Source organism: Apostichopus japonicus, chromosome 2, assembly GCF_037975245.1.
Source record: "Apostichopus japonicus isolate 1M-3 chromosome 2, ASM3797524v1, whole genome shotgun sequence".
Classification (NCBI taxonomy): domain Eukaryota; kingdom Metazoa; phylum Echinodermata; class Holothuroidea; order Aspidochirotida; family Stichopodidae; genus Apostichopus; species Apostichopus japonicus.
In genome coordinates, this window is record NC_092562.1 from 22,262,678 (window position 1) to 22,283,341 (window position 20,664).

Here is a 20,664-nt window from a genome sequence, read left to right on the forward strand (position 1 = left end):
GACCGTTGACATTAACGCATGTCAGCACCTCTTGCTCATGGTGAGCAAAATATGGCCTTTCAATGTGTATGCAAGTATAATTATACATTGACACATGCCTAGAACAGGCATTCAAACTTGTCAAGTGTCAGCATCAGGAGGGTTTCAATGAAGTGAGTTCATAAGTGGCTAGAAAGCTATGGTATTCCTTAGAAAAAATAAATTTAATAAAAAGGAAAATGGATGTTCAGATTCTGCAAAAAATTAGACTTGAAATTAAGAAATAGAACTCAAATATGAAGCCAGACCATCTTTACAATATAGATGAAAACGGTAAATGCGACTTCAATGACACAAATAATATACCCTTTTAAATAGCTTGCACAATCCCACAATCTTCCCCTCACAGGATGTTGCTGTTATGGGTTCTACTATACAAAAGTCTGCACCTGTGACCAATACAAATTAATTGGTGTATCTCTTAGGGGTAAAATACCCAAAATAGACAATAAATACAATGAAAAACCAAAAAATACAGCAGTATCATGTGGTTCATGGTTGTGATATTGAAGGCCACTTTTATTGACATTAGCAAAACTATGGAAACAGTGTAAAACAAGAAAACAGACTTAACAAACAGCATTGACATGGAAATGAGTAAAAAAAACAGAAGAGTGGAAGGATGATAAGGTTCAACACGAGAAGCTAATTTAATTGTGAAATCCCAGGCTCTTTGGTTCAAAGTATATCCAAAATGACATACATCTGAGTTCATATTTGCATGTGTAACAGCATAAATTCCTCTAAACTGTAATCTGGATTAAATTACTGAATAGGCCAAGTATGAACTTGTGGTCAGTGGGATCATTTAGACCTAAGAATCCACAGCATGTAAAACATTGTCTGGAATAGGCACTGTGAATGACATGTGATTCTTGCAATGTATTTACAGGCTACAGAAAGTATCTTGCAAAACTACCTCAATCTTTAAGCAACAACTGATCACATCAGGAATACAGTGGGGTACCACCCCTGCAGCAACTTACTTCAATTTCTACTTTCAATGCAGAGTTGTACTTTTCCATCGAATTATCAGACAAATATTGTTTAATTTCTCTCCAATGTCAAGATTTCTGCCTTTCTTTGTTGGCTTTACACTTAGTACAGAAAAAACAAACCCCAAATCACCAGTAGCAAATTTATAACATAATACAATTTAAAAATATTTCAGTTACTTTATATTGACAATGGACTTCACTTGTAAAACACCAATATCAAAACACCAGTTGGTAAACTGCAGGTTAGTGTTGACTGTGTTACTCCTTTGAGAACCCTGCAGTACCTTACTTTAATATTTACTTTCAATGCAGAACCGAACATTAGACAGAGAGTGTGACTTTCCCCTCTGTGTTTCCCTACAATATCCAGATTTGTCTTTTTTCCTTCTTTGTTGGCCTCACACTTAATACAGAAGGAGAAAACCCAAAGCACTAGTAGCAAATTAATAACATAATAAAGTTTATCAATAATTCAGTCAGTTTATATTGAAAATGGTCTTGTAAAACACCAATATTAAAACACCAGATAATCTGCTGGTTAATGTTTACTTTGAGAACATTGGGATCAAATTTTGTGTTTTATGCAATACAGAAACCCTGTAGCTTTCATACCTTCCAAAATTTAAATAAACCAAAAAGGAAATGTTCCACATTAACTTATACACCAAATACAGAATATATTCAATATGAAAACTTTACATAAAAACTTCTTGAACACTATAATTTTAAAAGCCAAAGTAAGTACATGTTTCCTTTTGAAGTTCAGGTATCTTTGACATCCAAATAAAGAATTCAAATATAAGTGAATAATATTTACAATTATAGCTTGCTATGGATTGGAGTAAATAGAAATATTCAAACATCAGTTATGCCTCACAGTCATTTTTGAAGCTACAAAATCTCGTCACCTGTAAACTTTACACAACAATGTAAAACACAAAATGTCCTGGTTATCGTTAAAATAGACCCAAAACTGAATTTCCAGAGTCAAAGTAAAAAAAAAAATCTCCCTGCATTAGGATTTGAATGTTAGGCAACCTTGTTAACAAAGGCTTGCAAAGCTTCATAGCAGAAGAGGAAATCTTTCTGTGAAGAGGGAGAGAGAGAGAACAATGAAATCTGAAAATCAATTTACAGACAATTGAATACTTTTTAAAATAATTCAACGCTTTAGGTAAATCCTGAACTAAAGAGACAGGAATTCCACATAAAGTTCATACTGAAAAGATAAGGTTTGTAATGTATGAAACACAATATCACATAAATTCCTGAAGACATGACAACTATATTCTGATGTGACACCTATATACCTTTCAATGTTAATTTACAAAACACCAACAAAACAGCTAATTTGAAAGGGTTAACTGGTAACTTCTGCTGGGTTGTGATGTACATCTTATCACCTTACTGGTTTGTCCTCAACCCATATAAAAGGTGGTGAGAGAAATTCTTGCCATGTGTCATGGTACATGTAGGGGTTTTAGATGTTATTTAACTACTTGTCTTGAAAACCTGCTACTAGTCTTCTTTTACAATAAATTGCTTCTTGCTCGTTTGGAATAATGTTCCAACTATGGTCACTGACATAGTCCAACTGTTTGTCAATTGTTCTCATGGTTTTAACATGGGTTTTAACATGGTCTTCTCTGCAAACCTTTGCATATAACTATTGTTTTTTGTAAGAAATATTGAACACCAAAGCATAGAGAGAGAAGATAATATTACAAATACAGATAGATGATCTTGGATAATCAAAACTTTGTTCTCACCAGCGTTGAAAAGACATGGGGATTCCTTTCTCTCAGACTTTGAACAGTCTGGAAAATGTCAACTTTATCTGAGTCTTTGAATCGTTGCATCTCATTATGAATGGTGACATACACCCCACTATGACCAACTCCGTCTCTTAAAAGAAAATGGAACAAAATGTGAGTCCCTTTATATAATTTAACAAACTGAAACACAAATTCTGGATAGAGTGTGAAGTAACTGCAAAATCGAAGAAGTATTAAGTTTATATACAAATACACGACAATGTAGTTACAATGTCAAGTTACGAACAAGATGCAGTTTTGCAACTTCTTCATGCTCCAAAGTATGAACAAAAGTTCAGATGACCTGAAATAATTACAAAATAGAATTATTATCTGGCTTAATGCATGCTTGAAAGACAACCCACTACAGTAAACTATATTTAAGGCTAATGATACCAAAAGAAACGAGTAAATAATTGATCTGAACCATATAATTTATTTGGCATATATACTGTGGCAGAATATTTTCCTGAATTCTTTTAAAGGGAAGAGCTTTGTTGCTAGGAAGGCAGGCAGTGGGTACAACACAACATATAACGAATTCGCAATATGTATAGTCAGGCCATCATTGATGACACAATGCATCAATGTAAATCTGATAAATTATCTCTTGCATTTAAAAGATTTGAAAAAAAATATATGGTATTTGCATTGACAAATAGATATTCAACTAAAATGCACAAAGGGCTGTTAGATCAGTTACTCCTTGCTACGACTGAATATATGATAAATGAATAGTCTATAAGAAACAAAACTTCTAACTTCAGATTAATAGCAATTGATCAATATATTTGCTTAACTTACATGCAGTGAACCACATCTGGTTCTGGTCCTTCACTGAAACCAACAGCTTCAATAAATCGTATTACATGAATAGCTGTCTTTCCCTCAGGCCAACTGAGTAACTGAAAGTGTTTCAATTTCACTGAAGCCTATTAAAAAAAAAATGGCAAAACAATTTGACCATGATTCAGGAAAAACAGGTACATAATGACATAATGGCACAACACTTAGAATTTTCTATATCAACATTAAGTTTAAGCTACATAGGAGGCTTTAGAAGAAGTTGTCAATACCTTCAATCTGTGAAAATTTAATATAAATGGGTATAATTATATTGGCATATTTGGTAAAAGTTTGCATCAGAGATACCTTTCAAACCCCAATTATAACACTTATGAAAATAAAGGTGAAGCCAAAGTCTCCTTAATCATAAAATAAAACAATTTTCATAAAACAAAACAGACTATCCCAAAAACAGAATTATCTGATTCACATACTTGTTCATCGTCTTGATGCTTCACTACCATTTCTCTACATACATAGAGATCCTCAGTGACAGTGCCGGTGCATTCTACCAGAACACTTCCATACTGGCAATTCCCACTTGGCCAGTACAAGTTACAGGTCTGTGGATGGAAAGATTCATTAGCCAAACTTTATTGTACATTGATTTATACTTCAACCGAGTGTTATACTCTGAATAGATTGTCTACCTCCATATATATATATATATATATATGTCTATTCTTATCTTCACGACAATTGGGTTTAAACTAAACATCTTAACATACCATGCTGCCAAAACTCAAGATACTTGAAATAATATTTGCCATTTCACATTTTGATCTTAAGTTACGTTAAAAAGGTAGATTGCAAACAATACATAAAGGAGCTGTTATTTCAGTGGAATTATCAGTTCTCAATGGTAAAAAATAACAATCGTAACATAACAAACAATCTTTATTAATTGAAAAGTTCACCTCTTGATTTTGTTTCTGCTCTCAACATTTGTCCATCAAATTTTTTTCACCATTTCTCCTGTACAGATTCATTGGTGGTGAGCATCAACAATGTGACACCTGCAAGAGTTCTAGAGAGATAATGTGACTACTTTGAATAGTACTGTTTTGTTTAGCCTTTATAAAACCAGTCTTTTACCTTGTCTGTTGAATCTAGCATGTTGAGCATTATTATTTTGGTGCTTTTCTGGTCATATACCATCCTCCAGAAGTCTTCTACTGTGGTAGGTAGTGGAGACTGAGTTAAGATGAAAGCATTCTTCTTGAAATAGCTCTGAAATAATGATATAGTAAAAACATAACATTTCCAGTATTTCTGTATCATTTGTTAATGAAGTAGTGCATGTAACCATGTTGACACCATGATTTTACAAGACTTTTACTATGATACTGAAATTTACATATATTATAAGCAAAATATATGAAACAGATCAGACCTTCAAATGGTTATCATAATTCTGGTATTTTTGTTGGGGGATATTCAGAAGGAAGGGTGGGATTGTACTTGCGGCATGTGGGTTTTAGCGTGAAGTTCGGTTCGGAAATTATTTCCATGTATAATATTTCAAATACTAGCTCTCCACTATTCCCTCCTAGTGCATCCAAATAATAATCTTAAGTTGATGCTAAGATTAATGAGATTTTTGCACTGTCTAATGTTAGTTCTGAAAGAAGACAGAAAGGTAAAATACTGTACTTACTGTAGTTGCTCTTCCTGTTCAAACTTAATTAGGGGATGAATGCTGACCATAAAATGAAACATACATTTTGTTGCTATAATAAGGATATGAATTCAAATCTTTAGGCAGATATGACAAACTAATCATCTCACCGACTTTTAATCATGCATAAAATATCAAAGCCATGGCTGACGTACAGTATGGAATAATTAGAGAAACTGATAAGACTCACATTTGCGAAGCAAGCATTGATGTAGCCACTGCCACCAAGCAGTGATGTGCATTGCAAATGTGGGCTGGACACATCCACTGAAGAAGGAGAATCATAATGAACATTAAGAAAAGTACTGCCTACTTTGCCATTACAGTATGCAAATGAGGATGCAAAGCATAAAGTCTGTGATATGCAAATTTAAGTTTTGTTACTAAATTAAAAGTGTACAAAATAAATTTATCTTAGACGTTACTAGTCAGTAATGTTTTGGATCGTAAAAGGAAGTGTCAAAACCCCAGGTAGAGGTGAAATTTACAGCAGGCAAACCTGCTCTGACACTCACATGGGATGATTTTACTAAATCTGTTCCGATTCTTGTTTTCTGTTGCTGAACCACTCTGTGCATCAATCTGGTACTTTGGTTTCAACAAAGACTGAAAGTGAATAATATTGCATTAGTGATGATAAACAAACGCATAAACCTTGTCCGAAATGCAAATGTTCAAATAACGTAAATTACGAATCTTTTGTCTTTTCAATTTTGCATTTATTTTAGGCCTAAAGATGATTTGTAACACGTATTGTATCTAACTTGAATTGTGGCTTCTTATATTAAGTATTGTTTCACAGTTTCACAATTTTTCTTCTTCCTCTTAAATTGTAGTTTTGAATCACACTTGCAAAAAAAGAATTCCACACTGCAATCCTCTGATGCATACATCTGGCAATTTCCATATTTTACCCAGTTTAGAAGAACGAAGAAAGGTCAGACCATGAAATGAAACTTATTTTGACTATTTTGTAGAACTCAAGTGTTGTAAGCAGCAATAGCTATATATTGTTTGCAAGCCTTTATTGCAAAAGCTTTGGTATATGAAAATAACATCCATTTTTTAATAACTCCCCCCTTTATTTAGATAGATATATTAAGCTGATTTCATAGCTATATTAAAACTTAAAATAACATTGAGTATGACAGTACTGTAACTAAAGAACAGAAAACTCCTTCCATTGGCATAAAAGTATTAATAACAGCAAACAATATACCTGAAATTGACCTGAGAGTTTTCTCTTGTTAATGACTAGCTTCTTGAAATTATGTGCCGAGTGAACTGTTACAGGGGTTTGGTATGCCAACAGGAGAACTTCATAAATGAAGACATATTGAGCCTGTAAAGGGAGCAATGGAGAAAGAAGACCCATATAATCATGTTTACTGCATGTGGAGAAAGAAGACTCTCGAATCACGTACACGATCATGTAGAAGATAGCAAGCAAAATTGAGCATTCACTAAAATCGTGATGTGTAAATTCTGCGCTTTAATCAAAATACCGTATTTGTGTAACACAACATAACCAAATAACATCCAAGCACAGTATCCCCATCTGTCTGAGCATAAGTTGTATTGCAAATTAGGGTTAAAGTATTCCTTTTGGAAGTGAAATTCAAATGTGGAATATCTGGAAAAACCTGACCAACGCCTCTAAAGCAAATCAGAGATCTATTGAAATTAAAGAATTGACCACAATCACTTGCATACTTTGTTCATTCAATCGATTATCATCTTCAAACAATCTGTAAATGTCTTGATGGTCTACATTATCTACCAAACTCCAATTTCACAATCAGAACCTTTCTCTTGATTTTAATTACCATACAATAGTTTCATTAGTTTCCAAATCATAGAGGAAAGAAAGAATTAAGAACAACTTTTGCAATCATATTGCCCTGTTTGAGTGTTTCGAGTACTTCCGTTGGCGTCAGTAGTTTTCAGTTACTTATCCTACATGTGTTACAGGAAAATCTTAAATCCCTTCGAAACTACGTTGATTCAGGAGTTAATACAGTACAATCTGAATCGATGACAGGTATTCCGTAGGGTGGTTAAATGAAAATGATTCGTTGGGACTTTACCCAAAAGGTGTCATAATGTTTTATCAATGTTTGGGATTACAATTTTAGCTGCTATTTTTCTGTCCCCTTGCCACTGGCAAAGCCAATTTATGCAATACTAGTCTCACTAAGTAATCCTTTGACAATCTAAGCCTCAAACCTACATGTATGTGCTGTCTAAAAGGATGCCCCTCACCTTGGTGCCGACCACATTGATCCTGTTTTTTCTCATTTTTTTGACAAAGTGGTAGATGCTGATTTCACTACTTTGGGTCAACTCATTCAGAAGACAAAAGAGGCCAATGAATGTCCCTGTGGCTCCAGCACCATCACTGCAAAGGAAACAATAGTAAAAGCAATATAGACTACAACAGCAAATACATTTATAAAAGAAAAAATACGAGACAAAATACTGTAGTGAGACACATTTATACAAGTTTTTTATTTAAGTGAATCATGATTTTGCAAATTTGATTATACACAACCTTTTTATTGTGTATGATAATATCATCAAATGAAAAGTAACTTGTCGAAGAACAAAATCATTTTGGCAATAAAAGAAAACAATGCAAAGTGAAAAACCTGCAATGAACAAGAAGAGGAAAATGTTTCCTTTTCAAGCATAGTTTGACATCTTTGATATAGTCCAGTAATGATGTCGGATGTTCAGCAGCTCTTCTGTAAGGCCAAGAGTGGTAGTGAAACTGAGTGACGGAAGTAGAGTCTTCTCCCTGTGATTAAAGAGGTGAACAACAAATCAATAGATAACAATCTTTACCATACTTCATAAATTCATCAGATTGTTGCAAAGATCACACATGTACCCACAACTACTAGTTGATTGTGTGTATGAAATATCACGTTTTAAATAGCACATGCAATGGATTGCGTTATCGTTTTATAAAAGCTTATATATATATTCTTAAGCTTTCTGCTAAAGGGCAATTTCTCATCATCACTCATACACTTCTAACATCAGTGTGACATAATTTCTGTCACTTAATTATTATTAAATGACAGAGATTACAGTAAGTATGGTGAAAGCTAACTTGACAATTATCGGGCTATTAAATGGATTACCTTGCATTAATTTAGTAATATGATGAAAATTATGTCCCCCCTCTGTTAATTGTACCTTTTTCATGATCAGAAGCTCTCTCACTGAGTAATCAGGATAGTTCTTGATACTTTTCAGTGCAACAGACATTTTCCCATAATGTCTTGATGTGCCTTCTTTCATAGGCCAATATGGTGAACAGGTTTGCTGCAAGACAATGATTGCATTAACAACACAGTATGATTATGATATACAACGTTATTGGAACCTTTCTTGAAATCAGGTTTATCAAATGACTGTTTTCTAACCAGAAACAACTTAATTACATTTGGTTGCGAAAGAAGATGACATTTTTCTTGTAATACCCTGCAGAAGATACTGCCTATGTTCAGCAACAATATCCCCAACTGTGCTTATCTCCTACTAACTTTTATTATTACCCTTCCTGCCAACTTAAAAATAATTCATAAAAGGACCACCAGCTTTTGAGGCATCCAGTATATATATGATTACAATGGACACATGTAATTTGAACACTGTAACATCAAGATATTTTGTACTGTAGCTTAAAATACAATACTTTAGTCAAGATAAGAACATGTCACTAGTCATTTGTAACTGCCCTTTTTGAAAGAAACAAAGAAATTAAATATAGTGTATGGTACTTAATGATTTTTAATGCACACTACATGAATTCTCATTTTGTACCTCTGCAGACTCTTTCATGTCAGATACCATGACAACAATGGCTACTTTCTCTTGCCAAATCATCCACAAGAATGCATCGGCAGTATCTTCACTGGGACCTAGGAGAAGGTAAAGGTTTGCAATGAGTTTCAGGTAAACACAAAATCTGAGCATTTGATGAAAATATACAGTGAAAACTACTAATACAACAGAAAGGCATTTGAACACAGCAAGATATGTCTATTTTGAGAAGACATTTTTCCTTACATGTCTCATGAAGTATGTCATGAAATGTCTTTGGCTAGGTAGGTTTGCATGAATTTTGAAGTTGGTTGTGAATTCGAAATGAAGGTTATTTTATTCAACCAGCAGCCTGATGAATAAGTAGTAGTGTCCTCTTTATTTGTAAAGCTGCTGTGTGAATAAGGGAAGCAGCATTTTATCACCTGGCAGCCAATACATAAGGAGATCAGGAGAAATGCTTGCACTATTCATACCATACTGTTTGATATCATTAATTGTGGCTGCTCCTGAATCTCCCATAGGACAACTGTTTAGTTGCATGGAATACAGCTGGCTATGAAGCATGTATTCCAAAAAAAATGCAAAAATGAGTACTGATTGCAATAAACATGTTTTTAGCACTCCATCTGATTGCTTTATTACTGTACCTGACGCACGACATGTGGGCAATAAACCACTATTCACCTGCTTTGTGGGCTAGTAGCCACAATTTTTCAAGATATGATGCTAGTAAATCACCAAATTGTATGTCAAATGCTCCATTTTTGCATACTTGATGGCATTAATGTTGGGCTTAGACCCATTTAAGGTTACAAAGAAAGATGAAATGAGTCATCTGCTGTGGAGATTTTCTACTTTGTAGGGTATGAGACTCCCAATGCAAGGATCATGGATTCCCCTGTTTGATTTACACAAAATTCTTAAGAAAATTCATGAAGATAAAACTTGCATAGTTACTCTTCATACAAACGATCAGCAATGAGCAATGTGAAATCATCCATAAAGTCAGTCACCAATTATTTCAGTGTATTACAGGATTTGCCTAGGGTATACACAACACTGTTCAGAAATATGTCACACTTCCTTTACAACTTTCATACACCTATATTATACTCATGTTATCATGTATTCATGACATTTTTGGAAGGTGCACTATTATAGTTGAATGCACTTTAGCCCGAACCTAAATTCCAACAGGCTTAGTGATATTTTGCCAAATTTTATATATGGAATATTGTATATATACATATAATGTATATATATATTCCAATTTATTGTACACAAGGTTCCTATACTCAAACAAGGTGGATCCACATACCAAGAATGAAATTATTAATTACTTTTGGAGTTCTGGAGCCTTTGCCCGAAAGGACCTTCCACCTTCAAAACAACTTGTACAGTTTGTATAACCACTAAGGTACAACCACATACTATATATATATATATATATATATATTCTTCAAGCTTTATTCTGGAGTTATCATGTGTAAGCGTTTTATTTTGACCTCTGATGAACTAAGGTGGACCCATATACCAAATACTGTGTGAACTTCATCCAGATACTTTTTAGTTGTGTTTACATGTCAAGGTATCCCTTACCCCTACCCCGCCCCCCCCCCCCCCTTTAAACACAAATGCAAAATGGTGAGAACTTACTTTCAGCAGCAATGAAAGATTGTCTGTTGTGCTGATCCTGTGTGAAAAGACAAAGTTAAATATTAGCTGTAAATGATGACAACAGCAGACGGAATAGGGACTCAATATAACTAGAATTGAAAGTAAGGTAACATTACGAATAGCCTTTGATTGGCTGTGAGATTACAGCTTTGGGCCTAGTGAATGCCTTTTCTCACAGATTTTTAAGATCCATTTCCTAAAGTATGTTAGTGTACAAAATGAAGAACACAGTTCTGCTCTTCTTTTATCGTAAGACTTACACAGTAAGGTTTTTCTTCTCTTGAAATTGAATAAATTGTGTCTTGAGTTTGAACAAGTTCAGCAAATTCTGTTGCTCTTATTATTTGTGCATGGAAGTGTCATTTCAGGACTTTAAGGGGTGCTTTTAGCAAAATGTTTTCTACGCCCAGCTACAACCATGGTGTGGCGTTGTTCAACAATAGTTGACAATCATAAGTGCAATAATGTGCCCATACGTAAGTGATGTGATTAGCTACATCTTCATTATATTCCAGTCCAATGTCTTCTTAAAACAATACTTTGAAAACAATGAGAGTAATGCTAAAAGATTGCTCAAAGATTTTGTTGTGATGCTAGCAAGGTAAATTGGTATTTGTAGCTTCACTTCGATGCATATAGGTAGTACGAACTACTAGCACATAAGAATGAGATCCAAAGTTAAGTTTTGCCTTCTTGGAGACGAACATAGTTGACACATTGACCCTCACATAAACATTTGTGGAAATGTGAATGCTGCTAAACGATAATGTCAGTACCTGTAGTAGTCATGCTTCTTGGGATGTCAAAGAAGTATAAATCAACATTACATTTTTTTCAACCTAAACTTGTTGCTCTTCATACAAAATGTTCAAAGTTTTGTGGAGAATGTGCGTTACTGTTCAACTTGGAAGATGTAACTCCCATACTGTCGAGATTATAAACCCAATGAATGATTTCTCTTCTATTCCACAACCATATTTTCACCCTGTAAAAGTCATCAGCTATTTTAAAGCCAAATCTATGGATGTTATCAACAGGAAAAATTTATTTCTCCAAACCTGAGGAAATATGTAGCCCAATAGAACATTTGGCTTGAAAAGACATGAGCGTATATACTGGCACATTAGGGCGACATGTCTATTTTCACCGTGATTATTAGAAGGTAGGGGGGGGGGTCAAGTTTGATCCAGCTTTTACAGGTTGGCCGATATAAAAAGCAGAAAGATAGGGAGAACGCTGCAAAATGGTGCACAGTAGACAAGATAATTATTCAGAATGAAAGCATAAAAACTAGAAAAGAACCAGCCAGAGAGAAGGGAGGCCAACTTCACTGGGGGGGGGGGGTAATGCTACACCCCTGGCAAAACTGGAGTAATTTACAACAAAAGAAAACATACCAAAACCCAGCAGTAAACTTACTGCAACTACCTTAGTTTTACCCACAAGCCCTCCAGCCACCAAGCTTCCTCTCTGTCTGTTAGAGCCTAGCTTATCAAAAGATTAGTTTACATTATGTTATTCTAGGTTTTACTCAAAATAAAATAAAACTGTTAGCAAACTGCTTATCCTCTGAAGAGCCTGTGTAAGAGCATGTGTAAAAGTAAGTTGGCCTGACGTTTGATCCTAGCAGGATCTTCTTCAGAGGCTAAATGTCTACTAATCCCATTACATCTACCTCTTTGTGCTCACCTTGCTCGTTAACCTATCTGTTTTATGTGCATGTTTGTGTCCATTCTGTTACGGTTTCTTGTCATTTTAGCCTCTGAAGAAGATCCTGCTAGAATCGAAACGTCAGGCCAACTAGGTTTTACTAGCCAGATACCTGGGGATGGATGCACTGGCCCCTTATATCGCTTTATCTGCTCACCAATAAACACCGTGAAAATAGCTTTGCTAGATTTGAAATAATGCAAGATGATGTTGTTTCTACAATTCTGTGACAATCGCAAACAGATGTTGTTACCCGCAAGAAAATTGTTTAAATAAAGAAAGATTTGCTTTAGATGACTTGCTTAAATATATTGTTTTTCATAGCTGCAGAAAATTCCTCTTGCATTAATTTCTGCTGGAAATGAAGAATGCTATTAGTTTAAAAGAACTCCATCGATAATAATGAAGGAGAATATGGATGCTAACAAGAACTATGTACAAATTCTAATGTTAATGAAAGCAACACTTGGCTCATATGAGCTATGTATAAAGGTATTACTCGATTAGTAAATGAACTACAAAAAAGTTTGAACAGAGATAAGAGTTAGTTCTCTGTTCAGGACCCATTGTCAACTATGAAACTTAAATGGTTAATAGAAACATCTTGACCATGCTGGTATTAGTAATACATAAATTAGTCATAGAAAGCTCTATAAAACCAGATCGTCTTTAAAAACTATAAATATATGGTTTTTTAAAAAGGTATTATTAGCACTGTCACTCCCAAAGTGTTTATCATCAAATATAGATTTTTTTACCATAACAAAACTAGCATTGTAGTAGTCGGAATGTTTGATAGAATCAAACACAAGTCTAACCCTAGAAGAATCATCTGCAAAGTAATATTTATTGACAATGAATGTAAAGACTTTGAATTAACATAGGAAGCACATCAAAGCTAGAAACAGAACACTCTGAAACAAAGTATAGCTTAACAACAGTAAGGCTACACTATTACATATGCAAGTGTGCATTTACCTGCAAGAGTGGGTGAAGGGAGGGAAGACAGAAGGACGATAAAGTAGTTTGGAGAAGTGATATGGGTGAGGGAGGGAGGGAGGGAGACAGAGAATGGGATGGAAGGGGGAAACCCTGCAACAAGAGCAAAGTTGAAAGTAAATATGGAGATGATGAATGTACAACACAGTTTTTGTTAGATTTGTGGGACATTCCTTGATCTAGACATCACACCACAAAAGCTACAATCTTCTCAGTCACTATAAAAACAATTAGTAAATAATGAATGGTCAACTGTCAATAAACTTCTTTACATCAATTTTATTGAAAAGTTAGTTCATAAAGAATGGGAGAACAAACCTTAGAATGGTTTAGTTTCAGGTACGTCAAGTGCTGAACAAAGCAGATAAATTTATTGCTACTACTGACAACGAGAAGATGTGATAACAATATTAAACTTACAAGGTAGAACATCTGGGTTACGTCCTTTATAAACATTTTGCTTCTTCACAGCTTCTGTCCAGGGTTCAAGCTGACCCTGTGGTAAAGTCTGAATGTTGAAATAAAATGTTAAAATGCAGACACATAGACTGTTCTAATAAAAAGAAAAATCCTCATGCTACAGTAGGTTAGTAACAAATTAACAATCTACCTTATGATGATATTGCAAACCGCCCTGTTCCTTACTTAATTTATTTTAATAGAACTTACTCGTATTGGTCGTAACGCATTATTCTTTACATGTAAAGTTGGTATCACCCAAGTGACCTTCAGCAGACTATTGGGATACATCTTTGTAGATATTTTAAGAAACATGATTTGGTATATTGTTGCTATGATGCTGAAGTGTAGGAATGAAGGTGCATAAGGTGCAAAAATGGGGGCAATTGAGACAATTTTATAACATGTTTTGTGCAGCAATAGAATATCTGATTTAAGAGGCTTGGATTCCAGTGACAGACACTTTGGCAGCCTTTTCGTAAAAGTCTATCTGGTCTTTGTATGAAAAATTAAAGGTTAAATGACTGGCCAAAATCAAACAGAAATACATGTTTGTGCATACAGTATATGAATTATGTTTACCCCTCATTTTGTGCATGGTTAATGGTATCAAAAATGAAATGTAAACAAACTGCAGCCTATTTAGAGTAATTCTACAGTATTAAATAAATGAACTAATTGTACCAAGGAAAGATGTTCTGGCTTTCACATTTTCTATTATCATTACTGTCAATTGCGAAGTTATATGTAATAGTACTACAATCTCCTACCATGAATTCCATTTCCAGTGCATTCCTTCCACCAAGTCTCCTTTGATGAATGTATTCTGGGAGCTCTGAGACCTTGAAAGGAACTGGAGCCTTTTCCTGGTTATACAAAGCGTGACTGTAATTTAACTCGTCTGGCATATCCTCATAGATCACTTTGTCAAGATCCTGAGAGACAGGAGGCTCAGGTAGAGCAGTATTTTGTTTAGGTAATCCAGTTACTTCATAGTCATAACTGCTTTCAACCTTTGAATCCGGCAGGGTCCGAGGGAGCTGGTCTAACTGTATCCCACTAGAAGCTTGGTTCTGTACTGGTTCATATGACAAAGCATCTGCATTAGATGTTTGTTGTTCATTGACATATACAGTGCTTCTTGAAAGACCTACAGAAAGAGAATCAAGTGTTGTAATCAGTCCTAACCATAGTCACTAAATTTCAAGTTTCTCAACATTTGCCTCAGTAGAAAAAGTACACTGACTCGATTCGACCGTAATTTGAACTGGTCTGTTAAAAAACTGCCGTGCATACATTGCACAGAACATGAAATTAATGGATTAGAAGCAATCTACCCAATTACCACTATGAAAGATGAAAATATTTATTTAAAGACATTTACAGAGGTTGACAAATAATTGTTTGAAGTAATGGTAGCAACAGTCACAGTTATGTCCATATACATAGTTCTATATAATGCACTGAAAGCTTAAAACTAAGTGTTAGACATACCTTCATTTTCGTAGTTCACGTCTGCTTTGTTACTTTGTCTCTTTTCACTGTCCGTTTGAGTTGATTTCCTGCAAGTTAGGAAACAAAAATGTGTAACGCTGTTCACCTCTCAAGTGACAGATCACAACCAGACTTTCACCCTAAACTAGTTACATATAAACCACTTTTCGAATGTTGTTTAATAACTGATAGACATGCATAAAACATGGTCTAAGTTACTAAAAGCTGAGTTTCTCTGCAACTTGTTAGTATCTTAAAAACTAAACATGGTATCAAAAGTTCTGTTCTCAGTAACTCTAAGTATCTCTGGTGAAATCTGGCTTTCATGCCTTGTTTACCTGATCTCCTGGTTGGAAATAATACTTGAATGAATTGGTACACATTTATGCACTATGTGCAACTACAACCAATCAACCACCAAACCAACTGTCACTCAAACAAGTAAAGACGAAAAGGTAAGACAAGAACATGAAGACCTTCAGAAATACATTCAGACAAACTGTTTTACTGACCATAGGAATTTCTGCAGTGTTGCCTAAACATGTCAAGTTTTACAAGGTCTATCATGAGCTAAGAATAATTTAAACTCACCTTCTGAATATTACAACTACTGCAAGGGACACTGCTAGGATGATGATAAACAAAATGACAGTTAGTGCAACCACCAGACCTGTTGAAAACAAACATTTTCAACAAAGTATGTATCAGTCATACGAGTGGTTTTCTTTTATATATATATATATATATATATATATATATATATATATATCTTTCTTGTAAATCAACAAATTCTCTTATCTCTTTACCTTTCAAATTTCTCTCATTATGTTTTAATATTGAGAAAGAAGTATCAAAATATAAAAAGGTCATAGATTATTACTGAAGAACAGATATATTTTTAACATATATTTGTCTGACGTTTCAAGTCAAACTAAATTTGTGCTTTCAGAAGCATTTGTTTCTTTTTTTGTGTGTGCAAAACTAAACAAGTAGAACCTTGGGTTAGTCGCTCAGTCTGAATGTGTACATGCTAATTAAGTTCATATGGTATGGCAGTATAACGAAACATTGTCAACACTCATTGCTCAGACTGATATCAAATTTATAAGTGATATTGTACTGTAAATATGTCACTCAAAGGACAATACACTTGAAATTAGTCAAAGTAGGTAAGACAAATCGGTCTATATATAGCAGTATGAAGTTTAAGAAATTGAACATTTTTGAGATGGGAAATGCTAATCCAACCACACAATATCCTCTCCATATGTAAAATAAAACTGAATAGTGTCCAAGCAACATTGAACATTGTCTCAACAGATTATATTGCTTGACTTCTCCACGTCAACTTGCTTGTTTGTTTTGGGGTGGGAGATTCTATCCACCCGCCTCCCTGTAAAGAGGCAAGAGAAGAGGGAGGGTGTGAGGGCAGGAATTATCAATTGAAAGTAAGATCATATTTGTTATCAACTGCTCTTGCTTTGTTGGTCTCAAAATGTTTTCTTCCTTCTCATACTAATGTTGTTTTTTGTGTGTTGTTTTGGTGCAGCTAAAAAAACTAAATAGTTAGCAATGCAGAGTGGCAGACAGATGTACTGTATGTTAACATGTGAAATAACAGCCTTTGTTATTGAAATAACTTTTCATACTCAAAAAGAAATACCTAACAACAGCTATTGCTCTTTTGTTTTGTCCGTAAGAAATATATATGAAATAGCAATGACTATCAATGTCTTTATCTGATAATGAATCATGTAATTATGTACGATGTAGATGTTACAAACTGATGCGCAAAGATATGAAATATGGCTACAAAAGGTGTCACCATTTCACTTACTTGAACTGTACTCTAACACAATAGTCTATAAAATATCCATGATAATCAGGAAATGCAAAGAACTGTAAATGCAGTCATAGAAATAGACAGCACAACATTTTACTGAAGAAGGAATCTAAACATTCCACTTGTGCAAAAATGCCAAGGTAATGTGACCCGTCTAGAGTTAGAACAGATTTTCTGTTGAAGAACAGATTTTCTGTTGTAAATCTGTTGAAGAGAGCTTTTCTGATACTCACACATACTGTACCACAAGTTTGTATGGAAAGAGACTTACAGTACTATTCAAAGAAGAATGAAACATCTGTTGAATTGCTTCCTCTATTGTCTATGTCACTGACAAACCTAACTGTACTAACTGTACCAGTAGTACTACTGTAAAACATGCTACAGTTTCCTGGAGGTAAGGCACACTACCTTATCCAAGACTGTATTGTTTGCTTAAAAGTATCTAAGGGAAGCAGTGTTTATTCATAACTTTTTTGATCTAAGCAAAAGGTTAGAAACTTGACATTAGCTATACTAACGTGTATGTGTGTGTTTGCATTGAATTCATTGCATTCACCCTTTTCTGAAAAGAGATTCTTTGACTAATCAAAGCCTGAATGTAAGCTTTGCTAACCATCTTATTTCATGCTGTTGTCATGCAGCTAAAAAGCACACTGTAACAATACTAAACCATTGCTCTCAAATACATTTATAAAATACTGCAAAATCTCTTTTTAGACCTCTAAAGAATAACTGTTTCATTAAATTTAGAGAAAAAGTGATGTTATAAAATTAATTTCCAAATGGGTAGACTAAACTTTCTCAACTTTTGTTTTCACCTCTTTAATTAATAAACAATAATATGAAATTAACGTCATGGGCAACAGAGTATCAAACTTGGATTTGTTACGGTTTAGGCAACAGTTAACAAATACTAGGAAAGATAGAAGGTAAAGAAAGGATTATACCCAAACAAGGCGCAGCTTTCAAAAGTTTCTAAGCAACTTTGTAACTTTTATTCACTGGTTTTTGACAATTGACATTCGTTTCATAATCTGTAAACTGTTTGAGTTTTAGAAGTTGTTCATTATCTACCAATTGCAACAAAATCATCTTCAAGTTTCAAATTGATCATCATATACTTGTTTAGACACCATTTTGAAGAAGAAGAAGCATGACCATGAGATACCTGTAGTGCCTTACATACCTTTTGCATCTGGTGTTCCTGCCAAGTCCTCCACAATTGATATTACCTCACTAGTCTCACTGAAATCACTCTCGGTGTCTATTGTGAAGGTAACCAAGAAAGTGTAATTGCCTTTCTTCAGGTTTTCGAGGATAGCCCAGCGAATATCACCTTCTATTGTTTTGTGAAGTTGAGGATTCCCATCAATGCCAACTTCCTCCACATAGATGTTGAAGAATGAAATACCAGTGGTGCAAACGATATCCTCAGGAATCTATCGAAATCCAAACCATCACGAAGAACAATCGTAGTATTAAGTGTCAGTGAAGCGATTAAGGACAAATCTACTATCAATACATCACACATTTTCGGAAGTTGTAATAAATTGATGTTGAGCACTGTCTACTTATAGTAAAACTTACCACATCATGATAACATTCGCTAAGCATTCGTTCAACCCACATCCTACCATTCACATTAGGATTATAAACAGACATTTTTCTAAATCACAGTTTTACGACAATTGATGTACGTTTCACAATCTGTAAATGGTTTAGTTTTAAAAATTGTTCTTTATCTACAAATTGTGACTGCAAATTTCAAATTGATTATCAATAGACAACATTTTGTAAAATGAAATATGTCAATGATATACCTGTAGTGGCTGCATACCCACATCCACAAACTTTATATATATCAAAATACAGAGTTTTCATATTTGTTGATATTTTCGTGAATGCATCCTACAACTGCATGAAATCCAGACAATTGAGCTTAAATGTAGTTGCTCTTCTTTACACTATTTCCATCATTTATACATAGAGGAAATAAGCATGTTTATCAAAACAAAATTACATTTTGAAGAAATTCTTAATGCAGAGAACACTGACAGCCAAGCAGATACACTTCAAATGTTCACATTTGACTTATACATCAAATTGAAGATCGTAAACTTATAAAAACAGCATTTTAACGTTAACTAGCTGGATGACATCACATACTACCAAATGTGATTCACTTAATAGAGTAAGGGAAGGTTTGAGTATGCCAAAATAGGTTAACATTTATGATCAAACAACCTCCAGCCTGGCAAAACATCTTTTGATGTGGTTTTCAATGAACATTGTGCAACGTTTTGCTCTTCATTATACATAGTTACGTTGTCTGCCACAAGAAAAGACTTGGAATTGAAACTAAAATAATTTATTCATCACATTTTGACATACTCACTTGCTGCATAATTAGTCCCAATAATAATTCAGATAGTGACATGAAACTGCAATAAATGTTAATTTTGCACTGCGGGAAAACCCATCTAGCTGAGGTCTTTATAGGAATATGCAAAGGGTGTACTGATATATTTAAAACAAATTTACAAACCTGCCAAGAAACATTGACAGCATTGCTTATGACATCAAGATAAGCAACAACATCAACTGGGCTGATTTCTGCAACTAAAAATTATATATCAAAGAGTGTTATACACCATCAACTCCATGCTGGAGACTGACTCACTTTTCATTAACTCTATATATCACATATTTATACCATCTCATGGATCATCTTTACCCTTTTGATTATATATTCATATTGATTTTTTTTAACACCAGGCATCCAGTTCCATTTTTATAACTCATATATTTGTACTTCTTTGTGGTCAAAGTTCTAATGGAAATTGATTAATTTCATTTTCTACGACATTATATTGCATTAAAATATTTGATTTTTATTCTTCATCACAACCACCAATAAGTACCCTCACATTTTTTTGCCATAGCTTTATAAATATCAGAGACTGCCTAGCTTACACGATAGCACATGTTTAATGAGACATACGTGGAGCCTAATCAATATGTAAAACAACAGTTGTCATATCACCACAGATATTCAAATTTGCAATGCATGTATTAGGAGGTTAGTACTTACCATCACAATGAGTTCTGAAGCTGACCTCTGGACTTCTGGGGCCTTCACCATTCTCACCCTCCCTGACAGCAGCTACACTAAACACATACAGTGTATCACTGTCAAGATTCACAGCAGTAAATGTTAAAGAGGTGTCATTGATAGGTCCTGCTATCCATTCCTTGGTTGACATTTTCCTA

At 34.3% G+C, this 20,664-nt stretch overlaps 1 protein-coding gene across 1 annotated transcript; it reads right to left on the minus strand.

Moving 5' to 3' along the window:
• Positions 1–575: 575 nt before the first annotated feature.
• LOC139982440 (receptor-type tyrosine-protein phosphatase epsilon-like) lies at positions 576–20,659 on the minus strand. The gene is made up of 21 exons (XM_071995312.1): positions 20,486–20,659; positions 19,940–20,013; positions 18,581–18,833; positions 16,140–16,218; positions 15,549–15,616; positions 14,825–15,204; positions 14,016–14,103; positions 13,355–13,428; positions 10,866–10,902; positions 9,207–9,304; positions 8,577–8,705; positions 8,024–8,172; positions 7,638–7,773; positions 6,595–6,717; positions 5,891–5,981; positions 5,566–5,642; positions 4,793–4,927; positions 4,132–4,260; positions 3,656–3,783; positions 2,807–2,942; positions 576–2,123 (listed from the first exon to the last, which is right to left on the minus strand). The coding sequence occupies exons 1-21, from the start codon at positions 20,655–20,657 to the stop codon at positions 2,067–2,069; spliced, it is 2,613 nt and encodes an 870-aa protein (XP_071851413.1). The 5' UTR covers positions 20,658–20,659; the 3' UTR covers positions 576–2,066.
• Between the last annotated feature and the right edge of the window lie 5 nt (positions 20,660–20,664).

Excerpts from the sequence above, each read along its gene's own strand:
- LOC139982440 (XM_071995312.1), bottom strand. The coding sequence starts at position 20,657 with ATGTCAACCAAGGAATGGATAGCAGGACCTATCAATGACACCTCTTTA. Across the intron at positions 16,219-18,580 it reads AGGAACACCAGATGCAAAAG|GTCTGGTGGTTGCACTAACT; the intron begins GTATGTAAGGCA and ends TGTTTTCAACAG. Across the intron at positions 3,784-4,131 it reads AGCATCAAGACGATGAACAA|GCTTCAGTGAAATTGAAACA; the intron begins GTATGTGAATCA and ends TTTTTTTAATAG.